Raw genomic sequence first — 18777 nt, forward strand, 5'->3', positions numbered from 1 at the left:
ACCACATGTTTTTTCAAAGGCTATTTGTAAATGTAGACTGTCTTAAATAGTGATTTCAATTATATTAAAAATATTTCTGTTCAATTGGTTTGGTCCAGAATACGTTTTGTAATGGAGGAGTGGGGGAATTGAGATTAGGTGATTTAACTGCATTGTATGTTGCTCCAGGATCGTCAGTTCGTGTCGTCCGTTCGGTGATGCTTTGATAGTTGAGGTAAATGATTAGAAATTACAAACTGTGGTGACTCTTACCAAATTCGTTGCCAATGTTTTTTTTTTTTTTTTCTTTTATTTAGGAATGGCCCCTATAAATTCTGAGGGCTACTGGGGCAAGCCAACGTCAACTATAGACTGGTGCGAAAATAATTATGAATTCAGCTTTTACATAGCAGAATTGAGTATGTGATAGTATTTATTTACTCGTTGTACACCTTTGTTTATTAAAGTGGTTTACAATCAATAATTTTTTTAGGTAACACTATTAGCAATTTAATGATGATTTTGCCTCCTCTTTGGGGTATGTTAGAAGTGATAAAACAAAAGTTTCAAAAAAAGTTTATATATTGCCATTTCCTTCTACTGAGTGAGTATTTTATTTTTTCTTCTCTCTGTTTTCTCATTTAGAACTGTTGGACTCCCTTTTATATGCAGAAATATGAGAGATAAATCTGTTTCATGCAATGATCTCTACTGTTCCTTCTCATTAAGCAGGATTATAAGGCAAAGCTTATAATCTCTATTTGTCATAAAATAAATGGATCATTTTTGAATAAATGTTTGATTTTGTTAAAATAAAGAAATAAATAATAAATTTACGTTATTTTGTAAATTGTTTGTTTTTCTTTCTAACAGTTGTGGGTCTTGGATCTTGGGCTTTTCATATGACATTGTTATATGAAATGCAGCTCTTCGACGAGCTGCCAATGGTCTGGGGGACTTGTGTCCTCGTCTATTGTCTGTAAGTTTGCATCTTTCTTAATAGCTGAAAGTATAATGAATTAATAAATTAATTGACCATTTAAAAACGATTCTGTGCTAATTTCCTATTATGTTCAGTAGGGAATTCCAAAATTATTAACTAATTGTTAAAAAAGTATTCCAAAGAAGAAATAATGTAATAAAAAAATAAAACTGATTGAATTATTTATGCAATGACATAAATTCGGTTTTGCAATCGATCCATCAGTTGGGGATAATAAATAGTTTAAAACATTCCCAAGTAATTATAATGTACGTTTCTCTGAACTTTGCGGTAACCTTCAAAAAAATTCTTTATCAATTACCAGCAAAAATTATTTATCCTAATCTTTACTACTATAAGTACGATTGATTGTAAAGTTGACAAAAACAACAAAACAAAAACTTCAATTTTGTCGATTTGAAGTTAAAAAAAAACAAAATTAAATTAAACGGGCGATAAGGATTAAAATTCATTGTATAAAATTTCTTTGCGCTACTAAAAAATTATCTAATTTTATTTTACTTTTATAAGTGTATTACAACTTTCTAACAAAACTTATGGGATCAATTCTTCAGAAAAAATATGTTAAATAAATTGAAAAAATCCTCATTTCTGATTGTTTTAAGATCAATATCGTACCATATAAAGTAATAAAACTTGCAATAAATAAGAAAAATAAATAATCTGCTAATTTTTCTATTATTTCCTGGCATTAAATATTAATGACTTAACAGTCACTTATATTAATTTCTGTTTAATTTAAGGCGCGAACAAATCGATATATCAACTCGGGAGCTTCTCATATCCTGCCGTCTTCGAAAAGTAATCTTTTTTTTCTGGAGAACACTGCTCATTACCTTAAGGGGCTTGTAGGAAGAAAACATTTGGTTAGCCAGCTAAACTTGGACCTAGGATTTCTACTTGAGAGTCATAGAACTAACATAAGTACTTAGCCCTAACTCTTCCCAAATATTTGAATTAGTAAATTAAAGAACTAAAGTCTGGATAATTAAATAAAATGTTTTCGATATGTAATTCTGTTGTAACAAATTGTTTTTGATTGACAATTTCTTTGGAAGAAATAATTGCGTGCGATATCGTTTAATTTTCATAACTCATTAGAATAAAGTTATGTATCATTTCATAAATTTTAAGTTTTCATTTGCAATTAAAATCTCAAACTTATTTAAATAAAAAAGGTAAAAAAGAAAATTAAAAATTGAAGACGATAAACGATCATTTATATCAGAGTTCAGTTTAGTGAACTTTATTGCAGGACCCAGGTACCCAAGATACCAGGCAAAGGTTGGATTGATAACCCACCACTGTTATTCTTCCTGACGTTATTTGCAGTAATGTTCACCGTATTGTACCTATATTGGCCCCAGCCTTTACTTCAGCATACATCTTACGGCATATTAGTGATTGCTTCATTCATTTTAGAAATACGATTGCTTCGAGAAAAAAAATGTCGAGTTTGTAAGCAAATATTCTTTGTTTCTACTTCAATATACCTTTTTGGTTTCTTCTTATGGAACATCGACAATGTATTCTGTGCCAATTTGCAGTGAGTAAAATTTCATTTGAACTTTTTTACTTTCATTTTACTGAAAATATCCATAATCTAAAAATTCTTCCTTACCAATAAGATTATTTTATCATAATTTTTACTTATCTTGTTTTAAAAGAAACATTTTTTGAATTTATAAAAAAAGAAAGATTCAATTCTTTCAGGACGATTCGAGCAAGCATTCCTACTGTACTGAATCCATTAACACAGCTTCATGGTTGGTGGCATTGCATGGCTGGATATGGTACATATTTACAAGTATTATTTACGTAAGTCTGATTTTTTCACTTTAGTTACATTGGTAAGAACATAGCACATTTTGTCAAAAAATTGGATTTTTCTTGAATCTTTTCTCTTCGCTTTGAAAAAAATATAAATAATACAATCTAAATAAATACTGCAGAACTCTTTGAATGTAACAGTTGATATCACTACTTAGTTGTTTTCGGAATAGGTCAATCAAGAGGTTTCACATTTGATGTTCTAATGTACTTTTCCAATTAAAGGGCATACGATAGCTTAAAAAAAAAAAAATTATTGTTTCTCGCACGCCCCTCAACCCTGGGCGGTGTTTCAGAGCTTGTGTGGTCATCATCTGATGTAATTAAGCAGCATCGTTAACGCCAGGTCATTAGGTTTCATAGCCCGAAGAGTATCGGAGTGGAATCTCCACCTCTTCTAATATCCTTTAAAGACCTACTGTTCCACCTGATCCAATCGCTGATAGAATGAAGGAATACAGATTGAATAAACGTAGCCATCGAAGCTCCTTCTCGTGTCGTCTCATCAGCATATTAGTTTCATAGAATACGGGATGTTCTGTATGGGGATCAGAAACTGAAACAGTATTCTCTACCACCAAAAAAAGGAGCAACTGATAAGTATAATCATAGTTGTTTCCTTAGTAAGAGTACTCAGAGCTCAGGGCAGTCTGGAAATCTATGAAGCACGGAATATGAGCATCACTAAATCCGTTTCAACGAATGCTGCTTTGCAGAAAAATGTCTTAGATAAGTGCCACTTTTAGAACATTCAGTTCATTTTTGCCCAATTTGCATAGCGAAGAGCTCCTTAAAGACGATAAACGATCATTTATATCAGAGTTCAGTTTAGTGAACTTTATTGCAGGACCCAGGTACCCAAGATACCAGGCAAAGGTTGGATTGATAATCCACCACTGTTATTCTTCACTATTTACTAACTTATTTATTTATTGTTTTTAAGAAAGTGTTTAAAGTATTTATTTCAAAAATTTTGTTTGAATTAATAAGATGCGAAGGTACAATAGAAAAATATTCAATTAACTATTTCATTTACTCTGATTTACACTATAACATTCATACTATTACTAACTTTAATATGTATTAACTATTTGTGTAAAAGCTTTCTCACTTTCCAAGTTTACTTGTGATTTTAGGATTAATTTTATTGAATTGAGAGATTATTAGATTTTTAATTTTCTATTTAGTGTTTTAATATTTAATTTGTTCAATTTAATTAGGAGGTCGAGCTCCATTGTAGAAATATTTTTTCGCAAGTCTATTAATAAGTAAATTTTTCAAAGATAGCTGAAGGTAATACAATTCTTTATATCTGAAGAAAATTGTTTATTTTTATAGTTTTAGATATTAATAAAGAAGGTCGTGAGATTTTTTAAAAATTAATATGCAATCAGTAATTAATCTATACTTTTTCAAGGCCAAAATTTCTTTGGAAAAAAGAAAAAAAGATTTTTATCAGTTTTTCTTTCCTGCTGTCTTTATAATGTGTTTAATATTATCTAAATTTTTATTACGAAAATAATTTAGACAATACAGTTTATTATTTACATAAATAAATAGCAGAATGAAACACTTCTTACAATTAAAGCCAGCCAAATGAATTAATAAATTTATGAAGGAATTTTGCGGTATAATCCTTGAATTTCGTGAGAGTAAGAATCGTGACAGATTTTAGAAATAGAATGTTCACCGAAGTACATTCGTTAGGGATTCCTTTATAAAAAAAATAGTTTTTGGAATATTGTACGTGTGTTTGTTGCTTATGCAATTGAATGCTACCTCAGAAATTTCGTTTGGATAGAATGAAAACTTTTATATGAATAATTTTCCAAGGACACTCAGTTTGGAAAATATATGATAGAACCCTAAGAATTGTAGTAACAGGGGTAATAAACAAAGAGGATTAAGTAAAGAGGGTACTGTTAGTGGCGCAGAAGAAATAACAATACTCACTTTCTGCATAAAGTATCATTTTTGGCAACACTGCTACACCACCTAGTTTCGAAGAACAACGACAAGACATTCGCTAAAATTCAATGTTGCGAATAAATCTGTCAGTGAAATTGTCATCAATGTAGCAAAAGAAATGTCCTGTAATGTTTTTCGCGTGATCTTTATTGTTACCTCCTTAGTTAATCTTTTTTTTATTTTTATTTTTTTGAAATCGCGAAATTAAAAGAAATCTTAGCCTTAATTGCTCACATGCTGCAATTCCTTATAATCATTGTATCATTTTTTATTAGTTGTTTCAATTGGTCTAGTTATCGTGACCTAATTACAACATTTGTAGCAGCAACATTGCTACTATTCTTTGAACTTCATAATCTTACAAGCAGGATTTAATAAAAATAATTATTCTTAACCAAATTTCAAAAATAAAAAAGATTATTAATTTAATGATGTTAGAGTTTTTGTTTTTAAATAAATACTACCCTAACCAAAATGTACTACAAATAAAGAAGGCGATTTTTTGAGATATTTCTTGCCATAAACATTTTTATTTTTAAGGAATATTCTTATCTAATTAGAAACAGTTTAGGTTTCGATAAAAATATTTGTGACAATCTTTTCTGCAGATACAGATGCTTCATGCATTTTGCTAATAAAGAACATATTCCATTGAATTGTTGAGTAGTATGGTATCACAATTGTTGCTTATCTCTCCGCCATCTTCCATTTTCAATCTGACGTCCCTTTAAATACCCTCAAAAGCCATCCGGTTTCCTTTTACTTCAATTATATCATCATTAATTGGCGTTCATCACCAAGCCCAAGCCTTAACGTAAGCGGCAAACCCAAGTATAAAAAAGGCCTATTACATATATGTTACAACCTACTTCAAATGAAACGCTTTTGGTGACTGCCTAGATATTAAAGAAAAATCATTCTCACAAGACCACTTTTGATGGACTTGTAATCTTCCAATTCGTTGTTTTAGATTGATATTTCTAAAATATTTCTATTTGAGTGGAGTAAAATAGTGTAAATAAATATATTTGAAATGATATTTGCGTAAAGCAATAGCAACCAATCAGCAATTTTAAGATTACATTTTTAAGGTTTTTATTATTAAAATATTTTGAAAGGCCATTCTTTATTTAAATTTCTGCAAAGGTACATTTACATTAATCTTTAAGATTAACTTTGATTGTTTTTATTTGCGTAAAAAAAAAAAAAATCACGTAATAATTTTTCACACTGTGATAAGAGCTTTTTCATAGAAATGTGATAGGATTTTTTTTTAAAGAAACAAAAGTAAATACTACTTTAATATTTGAAGTGGCTACGAGCTCGCACCTCAGAGAGTCTCGATTCTTATCTAATGAGCTCATCTTAACGAGCCAAAAATAAAAAACTAAAATTTATGCAACTCATATTGATGGAGCAAACCAAAGGTTGGGTTAGTGAGTTTTCCCATGCATCTTGTCTTATTGTCCGCGTCATTTTTCGTTCTATAAGCGCTCTCTTGCTCTCTCCTTCTCACTCTGTCTCTCTCTCTGCGTCCCTTACTGGAGAGGCGGGTTTTAAGATAGGTTTCATTTTTGAAAGAGTCCCAAAATTGGTTAGGGTAAAAAGAAATATTATCATATACGAAATATTTATTATATATTATGGAAATATGTATGTTTTTCAAAGAATTCATTAAATGATGAGCTGGTAAAAATGTGTTTATAAATTCTAAACAAAATAGTCAATAGATTGCTCACGTACTTGCCCTAAAGTAACATAAACAAACGCTCCCAGCTAATTTTGGACGTCTGGCTTCATTCATTCTGATCAGAAAGTTTAATTTTCAAATATATACTTGTGTAAAAGTTACGGTCAGATCCCTCAGTAGGTGCAAATCGATTAATAATGTATGAACCAGCGATTTTTTTTGAAAGTAAACATAATAAACACAGATCCTTTTTTTAAAAAATTATTTTTCCTGACTCAGAAGATCTAAGCGGATATTTCCGTTTAGAAGTAAATTTTGAAAATTGACGTGGCCAATACTTTCTTTTTCTAGTTAAAGAAAGTAAAAAATTTGAATGGAAGTTAAACAAACAATCATTGAAATTATTTTTGATAAAATCGCGGAAAAAATGAACGATCTAATGCGGTACACTTTCACATCCCAATAGAATTCAGCCGAAATTTAATATTGAAAATAATAAAAGTATTAAAACGAATTACTAAGTGATTACTAAGTGGGTGAGTGTAAGAAGGTAGTAAACATTTAAAGTAAAAAAAAAGTTTGTAATTTGAAATGAAAATTGTAGTTTAAGAATGCCACTTGCAAGTTATAATCTACTTTTTTGTGTGTGTGCCACAAAATTCATAACCATAGTTTAGAGTTAATATTTTTTCGTGATAGTATTTATTTTTTCTTAACATTAAATTTTGAATTACATGATTTTTTCAGTAATACTTCCAACCATGAAATGAATGAATCTGTTAGGATCAATCTTCCTATTCCTTAAGCTCTGTTAGATTTCGACTTCATCAATAATTGATGGTTATTATCAATCATAAAAATTTGTGCTCACAATAGGTTTTTAATAAGTGTAAATTCATTAGTAAATTCTTAGCCGCAAGAAATATTTGCATGAACTATTATGGGTTCAACTCTTGAAACGTAGATTTCGCCTGAGTAATTAACTGCTAATTATGTTATAAAATAATGTTGACAAAGAAAAAATATAATAGTTTATTAAAGAAAAGGGATTATTATTATTATTATTCATTTATAAATAATATTTTTTCGCTTATTGTAATAATTACAGTTGCAAAATAAATAAACAAATTTTTAAAAAATAATAATAAGTCATTACAACTATTGGGAAAAAAGATTTTTGTTATCTTAGACATATCTCAGATAGTTACTAAAATACAAAACACTATAAAATGGTGGAGACAAATTAAATGAAAACTAATTAAACTTATTGGTTTCCAAAAAGAAAAAAAAAGTGGAACGAGTCTGAAATCTATCGCTAAAAGTTTTATAGCATTCTTTCTCTTTTTACATTTAATGTCTATTTTTGGTGTAAGCCAGTTTTGGCATAAATGCAATATTTTTTACCATATGCACACAAGAAAAGAAATTGGAGTTGAGCCCATTTAGTAGTGTTGAATATAGACAATTCTTTTTTTTTTTTTTTTTTCAACCAAAAATACCTTTATTAAGAAGTTGAATGCAAATATTTTTAAAGAATAAATAAAATAAATAACAGAATCAATTACTTAGAAAGATGTTTTTTCTTTTCAATGTTTGAAATTTTGTTAAGCTATAGCTCCACAAATATTTTGGAGAATATGAACTTACAAGAAAAATTTTAGTATTTATTTTCAAGAAGTTTCAGCTAATAGTTTTGATCGCTATTGGTCAAATCTTAAGAAGAATTCACAACATATTGTAGAGATTTAGCTTCTCGTTATTTTCATTTCTCTCGTGACAGAGCAATTTCCAACGATTACTTTTAGACTCAGTCGTAAGTCAAAACAAATAATTGCTCTAAAAACGTATAAAACTCAATACTGAAAATTTTTTAAAAAGAAATTTATAAACCATGTGAAGCAAATATTACTCGATTGTTTATTAGCAAATTTTAATTTTTGTATATTTCAACGATTAGAAAAATTGCTTAATAAACATAGTAATAAACATGGACAGTCCATGTACAGACAAGACAGAAGACACACCTACCCTCTAATAATGTAAAATGGTATATTGTAAATTAGCCCTGAAGATGACCTAGTCCCTAGGTCGAAAGCTCGGCAAAAATAAAGTTTATCATGACTGAAACTGGCATTTATTTTTTTCATCCTATAGAAACTATGATTCAGTCACCAAAAATAATGAACTGTTTTCTTAATTACAAGGTTTTCTTAATATTACATTGCTTGGATTTTCTATTTTTCTTTGATTTCATTTTCTGCTACTTACAAGGAATAGATAATTTATTATTTTTATTTTTTGCCTAATAAGCTTTTAGTATTAAGGAATCGATAGTAGTGTAACGACTATTTGCACAATAAATTTGTTTAATATATGAGATTATTTGCTCACTTATCTTTCAGATTATTTATTTAAATATTAATTTTATATATATTTTATTCTTTTCAAAATACAGGATTCATGCTTCTTACGATTATCGATATGAGAAGCCTAAGTTTAACACTCAACTCCGTCCTTCACATTTTGGATTTGGACTTAGGTGGGTTCCTAAGTCCATGCTCAATTGACCATATTATCATATTGTAAACAATAAGCAAACGTATCATTCCTTATGTATCGGATAGATTTGCTAATTCTTGGTACAGTACTGTAGGCAGAAGTGTACAAATTAATTTTATTCTGCCTATTTATTCGCCTGGCTTAAATGATTTTTTCTTTTAAAAGATGGTTTGAAGTAGGTAATAAAAATGCCTAATTGAGCATTAGCAAATACTTCTTTTTTAATGGAATTAATTAATTCCATGTACTTTGTGCTGTAATAAGAATTAGAAAATCTTCGAAATAAACTTTGGTTTTAGATATGTAGTTAAACTAGAAATTTTTGTCTACGAGAAGTTTAAAGTTACTCTATTTCGCATTATTTCATACAAATTAATTGATACATTTTAAAAATCTAACTAAAGATGACATAAAGGAAATAAATTTGGTTTGTCGACTCCTTCTTTGTAACATATATTCAGTAATAATAATAATAATAAAAACCTACTTAATAAGTATTAACCATTCTACGATACAATATTATTTTGGCTAAAGCTCCATTTTTATAACTTACTTAGTTAATAAATTATTAGTTACTAGTTTATAAAATTTCAATTTCAAACTAAACGAAGTATCTGAGGTTTTTAATTATTTATATTTACGGTTTCAGCTCTCCTTACAACCTTTGTCTTATTCTGGACAAAAAAGCAAAAAACAAAACAAAAAAAACATTACCTGCCTGGACGAACCCAGAAGAGAAAGCCTTTTGGTACTGCAACTAGAGGGTCTTTTGTTGCCTTACTAGTTAGAATATCTCCTTCAGTCCTGTCATTAATACTTAAGTATGGTAGCAAAGTATGATAGCATCAATTGTTCTCTGAAGAGCAGAACTCTTAAAGGTTACAAGTCCTACTGGCGTAAAGTGGACCCTGGCACTGGGGCAGTGCGCTACAAGTAAATCTTTCTGCCACTTCCTCTTTTACCTTACAGAATCTGCTCTGTCAACAGCTCTATGTTGACATACGCTACGATCATCTGAATGGTCGCCAGGCCATGATGGAATAGTATCATAGTAAATTTAATCGAGTTGCTAATAATAAACTGTCAAAAGCCTTCAGCCACGAATAATACCTTCTCTGCGTATAGTTGTGCACCCGTTCTTTGGTAGCTGCAGTTACCGTGAAAGATTGCCCTAGCTGTGAATTTGGTTCCTGTGAAAACTAAAGAAGTATCTCGGGAATTACAAAGTAATCTTCCGTTTCTTTACCTTTGTTGACGAAAAAGTTCAGGTCTTTCCACCCAGTCGGAGAAGACCATATTTTGGCTACCAATTTTAGTCAGAATCTTCAAGCTATGCTTAGCCTAGAAATTCTTCTTAAGATTTTATATCCTGCAAGGCCGGAAGTGAACGCAGGATTTTATATCCAGTGGTAAAATTTCAAAGGTTGTATGGTGACTTTATAAGCTTTACAGCTTAGAGGAATCTAAACCGCACTTCACTACGAAATTGTTCACAATGATTTTTGAGTTTAATTAAAGTTTGTAAATGAAAGTAGTGAAAACATGAATTATGCAATAGTTTCTAGTTGGTTTTTGGATCAGGCTATGATTAAAAAACCTAGTCATTTTACTTAATTTTCGTAAGAGAGTGAATGTTACTTTGCTTCAAGATTATTCAATGGCTACTCTTTTATTATTTTTTAATTTTTTGTAATATTTGATATTAAAAAGAAGTAAAGCTTAATAACAAGAATTTAGCCATTAAAGGAGTTACTTTCTAGTTGAAAAGGTTACCACGGCAAGAGCTCTAATTTATCTTGCCCTTCTTCAAATTTTACTCACAACCAGTCATATATATATGTATAAAAGAAGCATACAATTAAAATATATATTTAAAACAAGTTCGAACAGACTGTTATATAATTAACGGTGTATTTATTAAAAATGCATAAAATATTTAGAGGAAGAAAAAGGATATAAATCTTCCCCTTAATAAATATATGTACTATTGTGTATTGCTATTATTTTGGTAAGTTTGGAATACATAATATAATTATATTATCTAATAATAATTACTTGAAGTAAACAACTAATACAAACATAGAGCCTGGCATCAAAGCATGTCCAGTCATTTACAAAAAAAAAAAAAAACTAGTCGAAGAGCATTTATAAGCCCATTTTTAATGTTTTCGTAGACTTAAAAAATGAATAAACGTAGTGCAATAAAAAAAAAAAGTATTAAAATGCTGTGTTTACGATTGTAATTTTAATTCAAATAGTTAAAGTTATATATTCACATGAGATGTGGAAAAATTAAAATTATAATTTAGCTTGTCACTTATTATTTTTTAAAAGGAAATCGCTTTAATATGAAATAAAAAAATGTATATTTCAGTAGAGAGAATACTAAATTAATATTTTAACGACTGCATGAAATTGTATTGTTACATAAAATATTATGTACAAATATTTAATGATGACGATAAAAAAACAATAGTAAACATTTTTGTGATAATTTTTTTCTTTTTAACAATTGTGATAATTGTTGCTTGTTTTTGAAAATTAAAAAAAAAGTATGTACAACACAATTTACTACTTATATTAGTATGAATGAAAGATATTGTTTAATTGTAAAATCAAAACATAGAGTAATATGAGATACCAATTTCTTTCCATCCGTATATCAGGCCTAATAAAAGAAGTAGACTGTATTAAACTATTTCCATATTAATAAACTATTTTTAGGATTTTTACTTTTTACTTATAAAATCGTAGATCATTGGTGCCATTGGTGTTGACGCTTGAATAATGAGGTAAGAGAAACGACATATCTGGTTATTGTTCTTCGATTCTCGTGATTCTTCTAATTTCTTTTCTAGATTATCTCAAATCTGCTAGGTCCAGGCAAAAAAAAAAAAAAAAAAAAGAAAGGTATTTTCAGTTTTTACTTGACTGAAGAAGGCACTACTACTTCACAATAGTGCCAATTTAAAAGAGCGAGGCAAGGAAAAGATTGCACTAATTGACCTAGCGAGAACTGGACGGCATGGTGTACCTGAAATTGGCTTTAGGACGTGCATTCTTAATTCATTAACTCATTGAATTGGCTACAGTATTGGAATCAGGATTCTATTGTCGGATCGCCTTGTTTGTGAGCGCTTCACTCACATTTTTTATTTTATCATACATGTTTGTTTTTCTCATACGTTGCTTCTGCTAAGATTAGTTACATATTTGGCGGATATTTAAAAATCTTCAGCAAAAAAAGAAAAGCCTGCCTGCTTTATATAAATACATCCGATCATTATTTTAGCTGTAAGAAAAATTAATGCAAACATAAATAAGGTATCTCATAATTGCTTCTCTATACACTTTGTTTTTTTAATTCTAGTATTTGGCATTAGTTTTTCAAAAATTAGTCTCTATATGAGAACATTAAGCGCTTTTTCTTTGTATCCGTATGTATGGCTGTGTAAGTGATTTCTGTAAAATAATGTAACTGGCCTCTCTAACTTGTCAATTTAGTATAGCAGTCATTAATATTCATTTTCTCTTAAATTGATAATTGATTAATTAATTTTTTAAAAAAAGAGGAAATTAATTGTAAATAAAAATTGCTAGGATTGTTAATCACCTCTTTGAATTTTTTTCTTCAAAATTTAAACCTAGTCTCTTTATATAATCACTTAAAACCTAAGAATTATTACAAATTATTATTTTTAATTGAACTTTTATAAAATTTATCTATTCTTTATGTTACATCTATTTCTTTTTCGTATTTAAAAAGTGTCTCGGCGCGTTCTTACAATTTTTTATTTTGTAATTTGTAATCAAATTTTACAGAATTTAACTTTATGGTTTTGCAAAGTGCCTTGTGAGGCCTTATTTTAAATTTTTGGAATGTTTTATTGCACCTTTCAATTAAAATTAATTAATTTTAAGTTATCTTAATTAATTGTAATTAATTTTCTGCTTTGAGAAAGGTAAAATACAAACAACAAAACAGTGCCTTAGATATTTGCTAATTATTTTATTATTTTTTTTAAAGTTTTATTCAATTTAATTGTTTTGTTATTAGTATATTAATTTTTTTTTTTAAATGTGAGACAATTAATCAGTCCTGATTTTAAATGGCTGTCAATCAAAAGTAGGTAGAGCGGCTTCAAATTAATAAATAGATAAGCAAAAATACCTTAGGTAATGTGATCTTTGTTATTGCTTCGTTTACTAGAAAATGGTGAACAAAAAACCTGAATTTTATTAAAAATCAAACATACGTTTACGTTTCTTACGTTTTCTTTTCTAAAGTCTCTTAAAGAATTTGTACCATTTCGTAGCGTACAGCTTCCAAATTTTTGTTTACCACTCCCGGAGATCAATCCCATTATTATTATAAATTATTCTCCTGCATTACTAGCTTCAACATGCATGGTCCAGCACGGTTTGTTCAAAGCTTTAGGTGCAGCCTGACTAAAAGATTCACTCTTCTTTTTGTTTAAGAAAACGATTAAGTCTTATTACAGTCTTTCTAAATAAATTCTTCTTTGTCTTGAAGTTTGTTCTCATAACAAGGAAGAGATGTCCCATCATTGCCAATCCGATAGAAGAAAGCTGTGGAAATTAAAAGCACTTCAAAGGCCTATGTCGGCTTTATTCTCATCACGCCCTAGGCTAAGCGATTTTCTTTCTGCATAACAATTCCATAAAAATAACGAACGAATAGAATTAAAGTAATTTATAACTCTTTTCAAACTATTTGAAATATTTTTCGCACGAGCCTGCCAAAGACCATAAGATTTCCCGTCTAATTTCAGATGTTCTTCCATTTCCCGAGAGAAAAGTTTGATACCACAGATTTGTGTGATTTGTTCGTATCACATTTATGATAAACTCAGGAGATGTGTATTCAAGAATAAGGTATCGCAGTATTTGTCTATTTATCATCAAAAAAAGGACAAACGCTTTTGGTCGTTCATTAACCTAGAAATAAAGCAGTTCCACACGATATAGCTCCCTGATACTCTAATATTTGAACTATATTACTTCTAGTACAGAAATTTTGTATTAAATTTAAACAAGATTAATTTGATATCTTTTTTTTCATGATTAACTTCAGAAAACGAACGATAACAAAGAATAAAAAGCATTAAGAGGTCCTAGCTACTTAGGTGCTCTTCTCCTTAGGTTTCACATTTAAATTCAGGACACCTTGTAAAAAAAAAAAAAAACCTTGTTGAAAAAAAGGTTTTAGATTTTAAGGAAAAGGTTGCTTTCTAGCAACCGCGTGAGGTCTCTCAAAAGGCTGTGGGTTTGTCAACAGTTCCCAAAATTAAAATACGCTCTCTAAAGTTTATAACCGAAAAAAATGATTGGTTAGTTAATTTTTTCGTTCATTATGTAGGTAGGTATAGGCAAAGTTAAGAATTAACATAAAATAAAAATTACTTCATATAAGGAAACAAAATGCTTTTACATTAATTCAATTTACGGTTTATTATTATTTTCTTAAAATAATTAATCCCACTACAAAGTTAAATATAAGGTAACGTAAAAATGAAAGTAACGGTAATAGTTAATTGTAGGAATTTGTAGGAAATACATATCAGTGTACTTTAGGCTTCTTAGAGCACTTCGCTTATTCTTAGTCTCGTACATTATTTTTTTGATAAAATTAAGAAAATCCTAAAAGACCTAATTGCTTAAAAAATTAATTAAAAAGTAGCAATAATTACCATATCAAATGTGTTCAGATGGTAATTAATTAGAAACGAAAAAGAGTAGAACTATGAAGTCAAATGTAATTGATGTTATTTGAGAAATGGCAGCTCAATTTTATGAATTTTTTTTTTGTAATACTTATGGTTTAGCACAAGTTGTGTCAAGCAAGAGGTAGAGAATTCATTGTTGAATTGTTGCAACTTTATATTTTAATAAAAATAATATTATTGCAGTTATTAATAATGTTCATTTTTTCTTCTATTACCAAAATTCGTTTGGAAAACTTTTGTTTAACGAGGTTTTTAACCCTCTATTAAGAAATATTTATTCACAAAATATTATTTACTCAATTCTTTGGCTCTTTTCTATTTCCAACACAACTTTAAAGCCGATTCTCGAAGGTAGATTGACATTAACAATGGATGCTTTATATTATAAACAGATTAGCTTAAAAAAAGTTAGCATTTAAAGAAATATTTGAAAACACAGTTACGAAGGCCGTGTTTTTGGAGAGCAAGCTTCGCCTATCTGTGATGCCATAATCTAAGTTGAAATATTAATCAATTTTGTTTAGAGCATTTCTCTTCAGAACACTGAAGACCAGAGAATTGTTTGCTTGAACGCAGATGAAAAAAATAGTCATTCTGGTAGTTGTCTGATCTTAGTATAGTGGTAGTAGTGTCTTCCAAATGGACTGACAATTTACTGTTCTGCCAGTTACCTGGCTTTCCGGCAATCTTAATCGTTTTTCTAGAAGAAAAGAACGTCCAGTGCTAGTGAACGATATATTTTTACTGGTACTTAAACCATGTGGCGATTCCGTTGAGCGATAAGGCAGTTACATTGACAATGTAATTAACATTGCTATTTGTAACAGTAGCATGTACGTGTTACGTTCAGCAATATGTCTGATTTACTACTGAGGAAAAGTTAAGTTATTATTCTCTCCTAGAAAGTACAAGGGGTCAGCCGTGGAGGGAATTATTAAAGATGAACTGCTCACTTCCAACCACTTTAAATACTATACTGACTCACCCAAACATTGACCCAGACTTACGTAACTATATAAGAACTAATAGAATTAAAATATAATACGTTTTCATGCTACCATTCTGACTATGATTTTAAAACTTAACATATTACCTGACAGACCACTTACTGTTTAAAGAAGACTAATGAATGATGGATATTTTGCTATACCCGTAAGGCGAAGAAAGAAGAGAAAATAAACAAAAATTTTTTTTGGCACAAATGCAGTTTAATCTTTTTCAATCTTAAAAAATTTAAGAACAACTACATCCATATTGTCACAAAGAGTGCAGCGCAGAGGCAGTTAGTATGCCATTGTCATGGCAACTTATAAGTATTATAACCGCATGAGGCGCTGTGTGTAGTCTAACTATATAACCTAACCTAACCTTTTTTCAGGTTAAGGTTATAAGTTCATTTGGCCCGGTGTGGCCACTGTAAGTAAGAGACGAGATTATTGCATTGTAAAATTAGTCAAATTTTGAATTTGTGCATAATAAATTAGTAATTTCTGAGATTTGCTCAATCGTTCATCACAAGGTAATTAATTTTGAGTTTAAATTATCACAGATATAGAGCAGGAAGAGGCATTAGAGATTAGAGCAGGAACAGAATATAAAATGGGTTTCATTAAAAAAATTAAGAATATTTTGATTGAGTTAATTTTGGCATGTACTCTTTGAACAGTTCTGGTTACATTCGAAGACCTGGGAATGCGTAAATAATTAAGTAATCATTATTTCTGTTTATGATTTCAAATAGGCATAAATTTTCTTGAAAGACAAGAGAGATTATTTAGAAGTAAAAACATTTCAGAGGTTAATTTTAATGTGTGAAGTGTTGAGTAATAGCTTTTACAAAGTAGTAACACGTTAAGGAATTGTTTACTTACTAATCAACTTTTTTTTTGGTTACAATTTTGTAGAAAAAAACATTCAATTTATTCTAACTATAATTCTTAATTCATTCACAGCATCCAGTGTCATTTAAGTTATGAGCCTCAAGGTACTGTGCCATATAATAATAATTTATATGTACTTTTCATTTCTTTTCTCGGTTGTCTTATACGAACTTCATGAAAGTCAGCAGAGATGTCCATAGAGACTGGTTCTACACTTAGGAAACGCATTCCCTATTAAATTATTGAGATAGTCATTATATTATAGAGATCATTCATCGCCTTTATATTATTAAGATCAGACGATGTTTGAGGAATGTGAGTACATGTTTGAATTAGCTTAAGATTTAAAACAAAACAAAAAACTGAAAATAACGTAAATAATAGAATAATTTATTTTTTTGTTTCTAGGTTTCAAGTCTATTGTAATTTTTGAGTGTCAGAAAGGTTGGATTTCCTCGGATTACATTTCGTGGCTCCGGTAGCTGGCAGCTTCCCACTGTCTTACTTGTTACTTAAGAAACCAGTAAGTTTTGAAGTAACTAGAAAATATGACTACCCTGAGGCAGTTCACTTGTGCAGATCTAATGAAAATTAATGAAATAAATTTAGATCCATTGACAGAAACTTATGGAATACCATTTTACATGCAATATCTAGCGCACTGGCCAGAATATTTTCAAGTGACTGTTGCACCAAATGGAGATTTTATGGGATATATTATGGGTAAAGCAGAAGGACGAGGTGAAAATTGGCACGGTCATGTAACTGCCCTTACAGTATCGCCTAAATACAGAAGGCTAGGTGTAGCAGCAACATTAATGAAATCTCTGGAAGAAATTTCGGAACGAAAGAAATGCTATTTTGTCGACTTATTTGTACGAGTAAGCAATAAAAATGCTATTGCAATGTACAAAAAACTGGGTTATGTAGTGTATCGCACAGTTTTGGATTATTATTCTGGTGATCCGGATGAAGATGCTTATGATATGAGAAAAGCCCTTAGCTTAGACGTAGAGAAGAAATCGATGATACCATTAGACCATCCAGTCAGGCCAGAAGAGGTAGACTGAATTTTATATAAACCCACCTGTGACTCCATACGACGAAAAGATATTTTTAACAGAAAATAAAAAACAAAGAAAATACAGTTTGTAAGTTAATGTAATATGTTCCCATTTATAAAATTAAAACTGAAATAAAACAAAATTTAAATAAGTAATAAGTGTTATTCATTAATTTTCAAAGAATTTAATTTTTTACTAGTTATAAGCAGGTTTAAAATTAGTAAGCGAATTTTGCTATTCCACAGCAATTCCGAAATTAAAAAAAAATTTCTGTAGTTTACAGAAATTGGCTGAAATGTTGTTACCACTCAGAAAAATAATATACAAAATAGCTTCCAGCAAAAAAATAAAATATAAAAAGAAATTCTCTTATACTTTCACTGGAAAGATTGATATATCTGCATCAGAGCATTAATAAATAAGATAGACATTATTTATTCTCAAAGAGTATCTTTTAATTAGAAGGAACGACTAAAGAATTGATGGAAAAATAAGAAATTCATAAAGAAATAAGGTGTATCTTTTTCTACTCACAAACTCCAAAAAACGAAAGATATATATGGAAATGTAAGCTGGTTAGAATACATATGAAGGAAATATTAGGTAATCTGATATAGCTTGGCCAGTTCAAAGGGTTTTTCCGCTTATCACAAGGAGACAGGCCTACACAAGATGTTACAAACCAGGACCTTTCACTATTCACACACGGCTAATATCGAAGAAAATATTTGGAACTTTGAGTTATTTCGGCCAGTTGAAAAGGGTTTTCCGCATATGATAAGACGTAGACAGGCCAAAGCGAGTTGTTACATCCAGAGGGCACCTTTTTCTATTGGTACACTGTTAAAAACGAAGAAAATATGTGGAAATGTAAGTTAGTTACGCCAGTTTAAATTGTTTTTCCGCTTATGATAAGACGTACACATGCCAAAACGAGATGTTAGAACCAGGGTAGACCATTTTCTATTCACATACTGCTGAAAGGGAATGAAATATTTAGAAATGTAATATTCTTTGGCCAGTTAAAAGGGTTTTTCCATTTATAACAAGACTTAAA

The 18777-nt window shown here is 29.6% G+C and overlaps 2 protein-coding genes across 7 annotated transcripts; both read left to right on the forward strand.

The window, feature by feature from the left end:
* The first annotated feature begins 72 nt into the window (after positions 1–72).
* On the forward strand, positions 73–11938 carry bwa (alkaline ceramidase). Of its 3 annotated transcripts, none has more exons than XM_074135771.1 (7): positions 73–214; positions 297–398; positions 473–583; positions 853–958; positions 2238–2528; positions 2696–2800; positions 8926–11938. In XM_074135771.1, the coding sequence occupies exons 2-7, from the start codon at positions 299–301 to the stop codon at positions 9035–9037; spliced, it is 825 nt and encodes a 274-aa protein (XP_073991872.1). In that variant the 5' UTR covers positions 73–214; positions 297–298; the 3' UTR covers positions 9038–11938. The 3 variants fall into 3 exon arrangements, with proteins under 3 accessions (XP_073991872.1, XP_073991873.1, XP_073991874.1); XM_074135772.1 differs by having other exon boundaries at positions 2696–2775; XM_074135773.1 differs by lacking the exon at positions 8926–11938 and adding an exon at positions 7218–8902.
* Positions 11939–16133: 4195 nt separating this feature from the next.
* Positions 16134–17878, forward strand: Naa20A (N-alpha-acetyltransferase 20 A). 4 transcript variants are annotated; one of them, XM_074135784.1, is made up of 4 exons: positions 16134–16295; positions 16838–16971; positions 17065–17179; positions 17266–17878. In XM_074135784.1, exon 4 carries the CDS (start codon positions 17301–17303, stop codon positions 17724–17726), a length of 426 nt encoding a protein of 141 aa, XP_073991885.1. In that variant the 5' UTR covers positions 16134–16295; positions 16838–16971; positions 17065–17179; positions 17266–17300; the 3' UTR covers positions 17727–17878. The 4 variants fall into 4 exon arrangements, with proteins under 4 accessions (XP_073991885.1, XP_073991882.1, XP_073991883.1 ...); XM_074135781.1 differs by having other exon boundaries at positions 17065–17878; XM_074135782.1 differs by having other exon boundaries at positions 16136–16295; positions 16842–16971; positions 17065–17878.
* Positions 17879–18777: the final 899 nt, after the last annotated feature.

The sequence above is a fragment of the Rhodnius prolixus genome, unplaced genomic scaffold (assembly GCF_049639745.1).
Source record: "Rhodnius prolixus isolate KJV_2025 unplaced genomic scaffold, Rpr scaffold_5, whole genome shotgun sequence".
Classification (NCBI taxonomy): domain Eukaryota; kingdom Metazoa; phylum Arthropoda; class Insecta; order Hemiptera; family Reduviidae; genus Rhodnius; species Rhodnius prolixus.

Excerpts from the sequence above, each read along its gene's own strand:
- bwa (XM_074135771.1), top strand. The coding sequence starts at position 299 with ATGGCCCCTATAAATTCTGAGGGCTACTGGGGCAAGCCAACGTCAACT. Across the intron at positions 584-852 it reads TTGCCATTTCCTTCTACTGA|TTGTGGGTCTTGGATCTTGG; the intron begins GTGAGTATTTTA and ends TCTTTCTAACAG. Across the intron at positions 2,529-2,695 it reads GTATTCTGTGCCAATTTGCA|GACGATTCGAGCAAGCATTC; the intron begins GTGAGTAAAATT and ends CAATTCTTTCAG.
- Naa20A (XM_074135781.1), top strand. The coding sequence starts at position 17,205 with ATGACTACCCTGAGGCAGTTCACTTGTGCAGATCTAATGAAAATTAAT.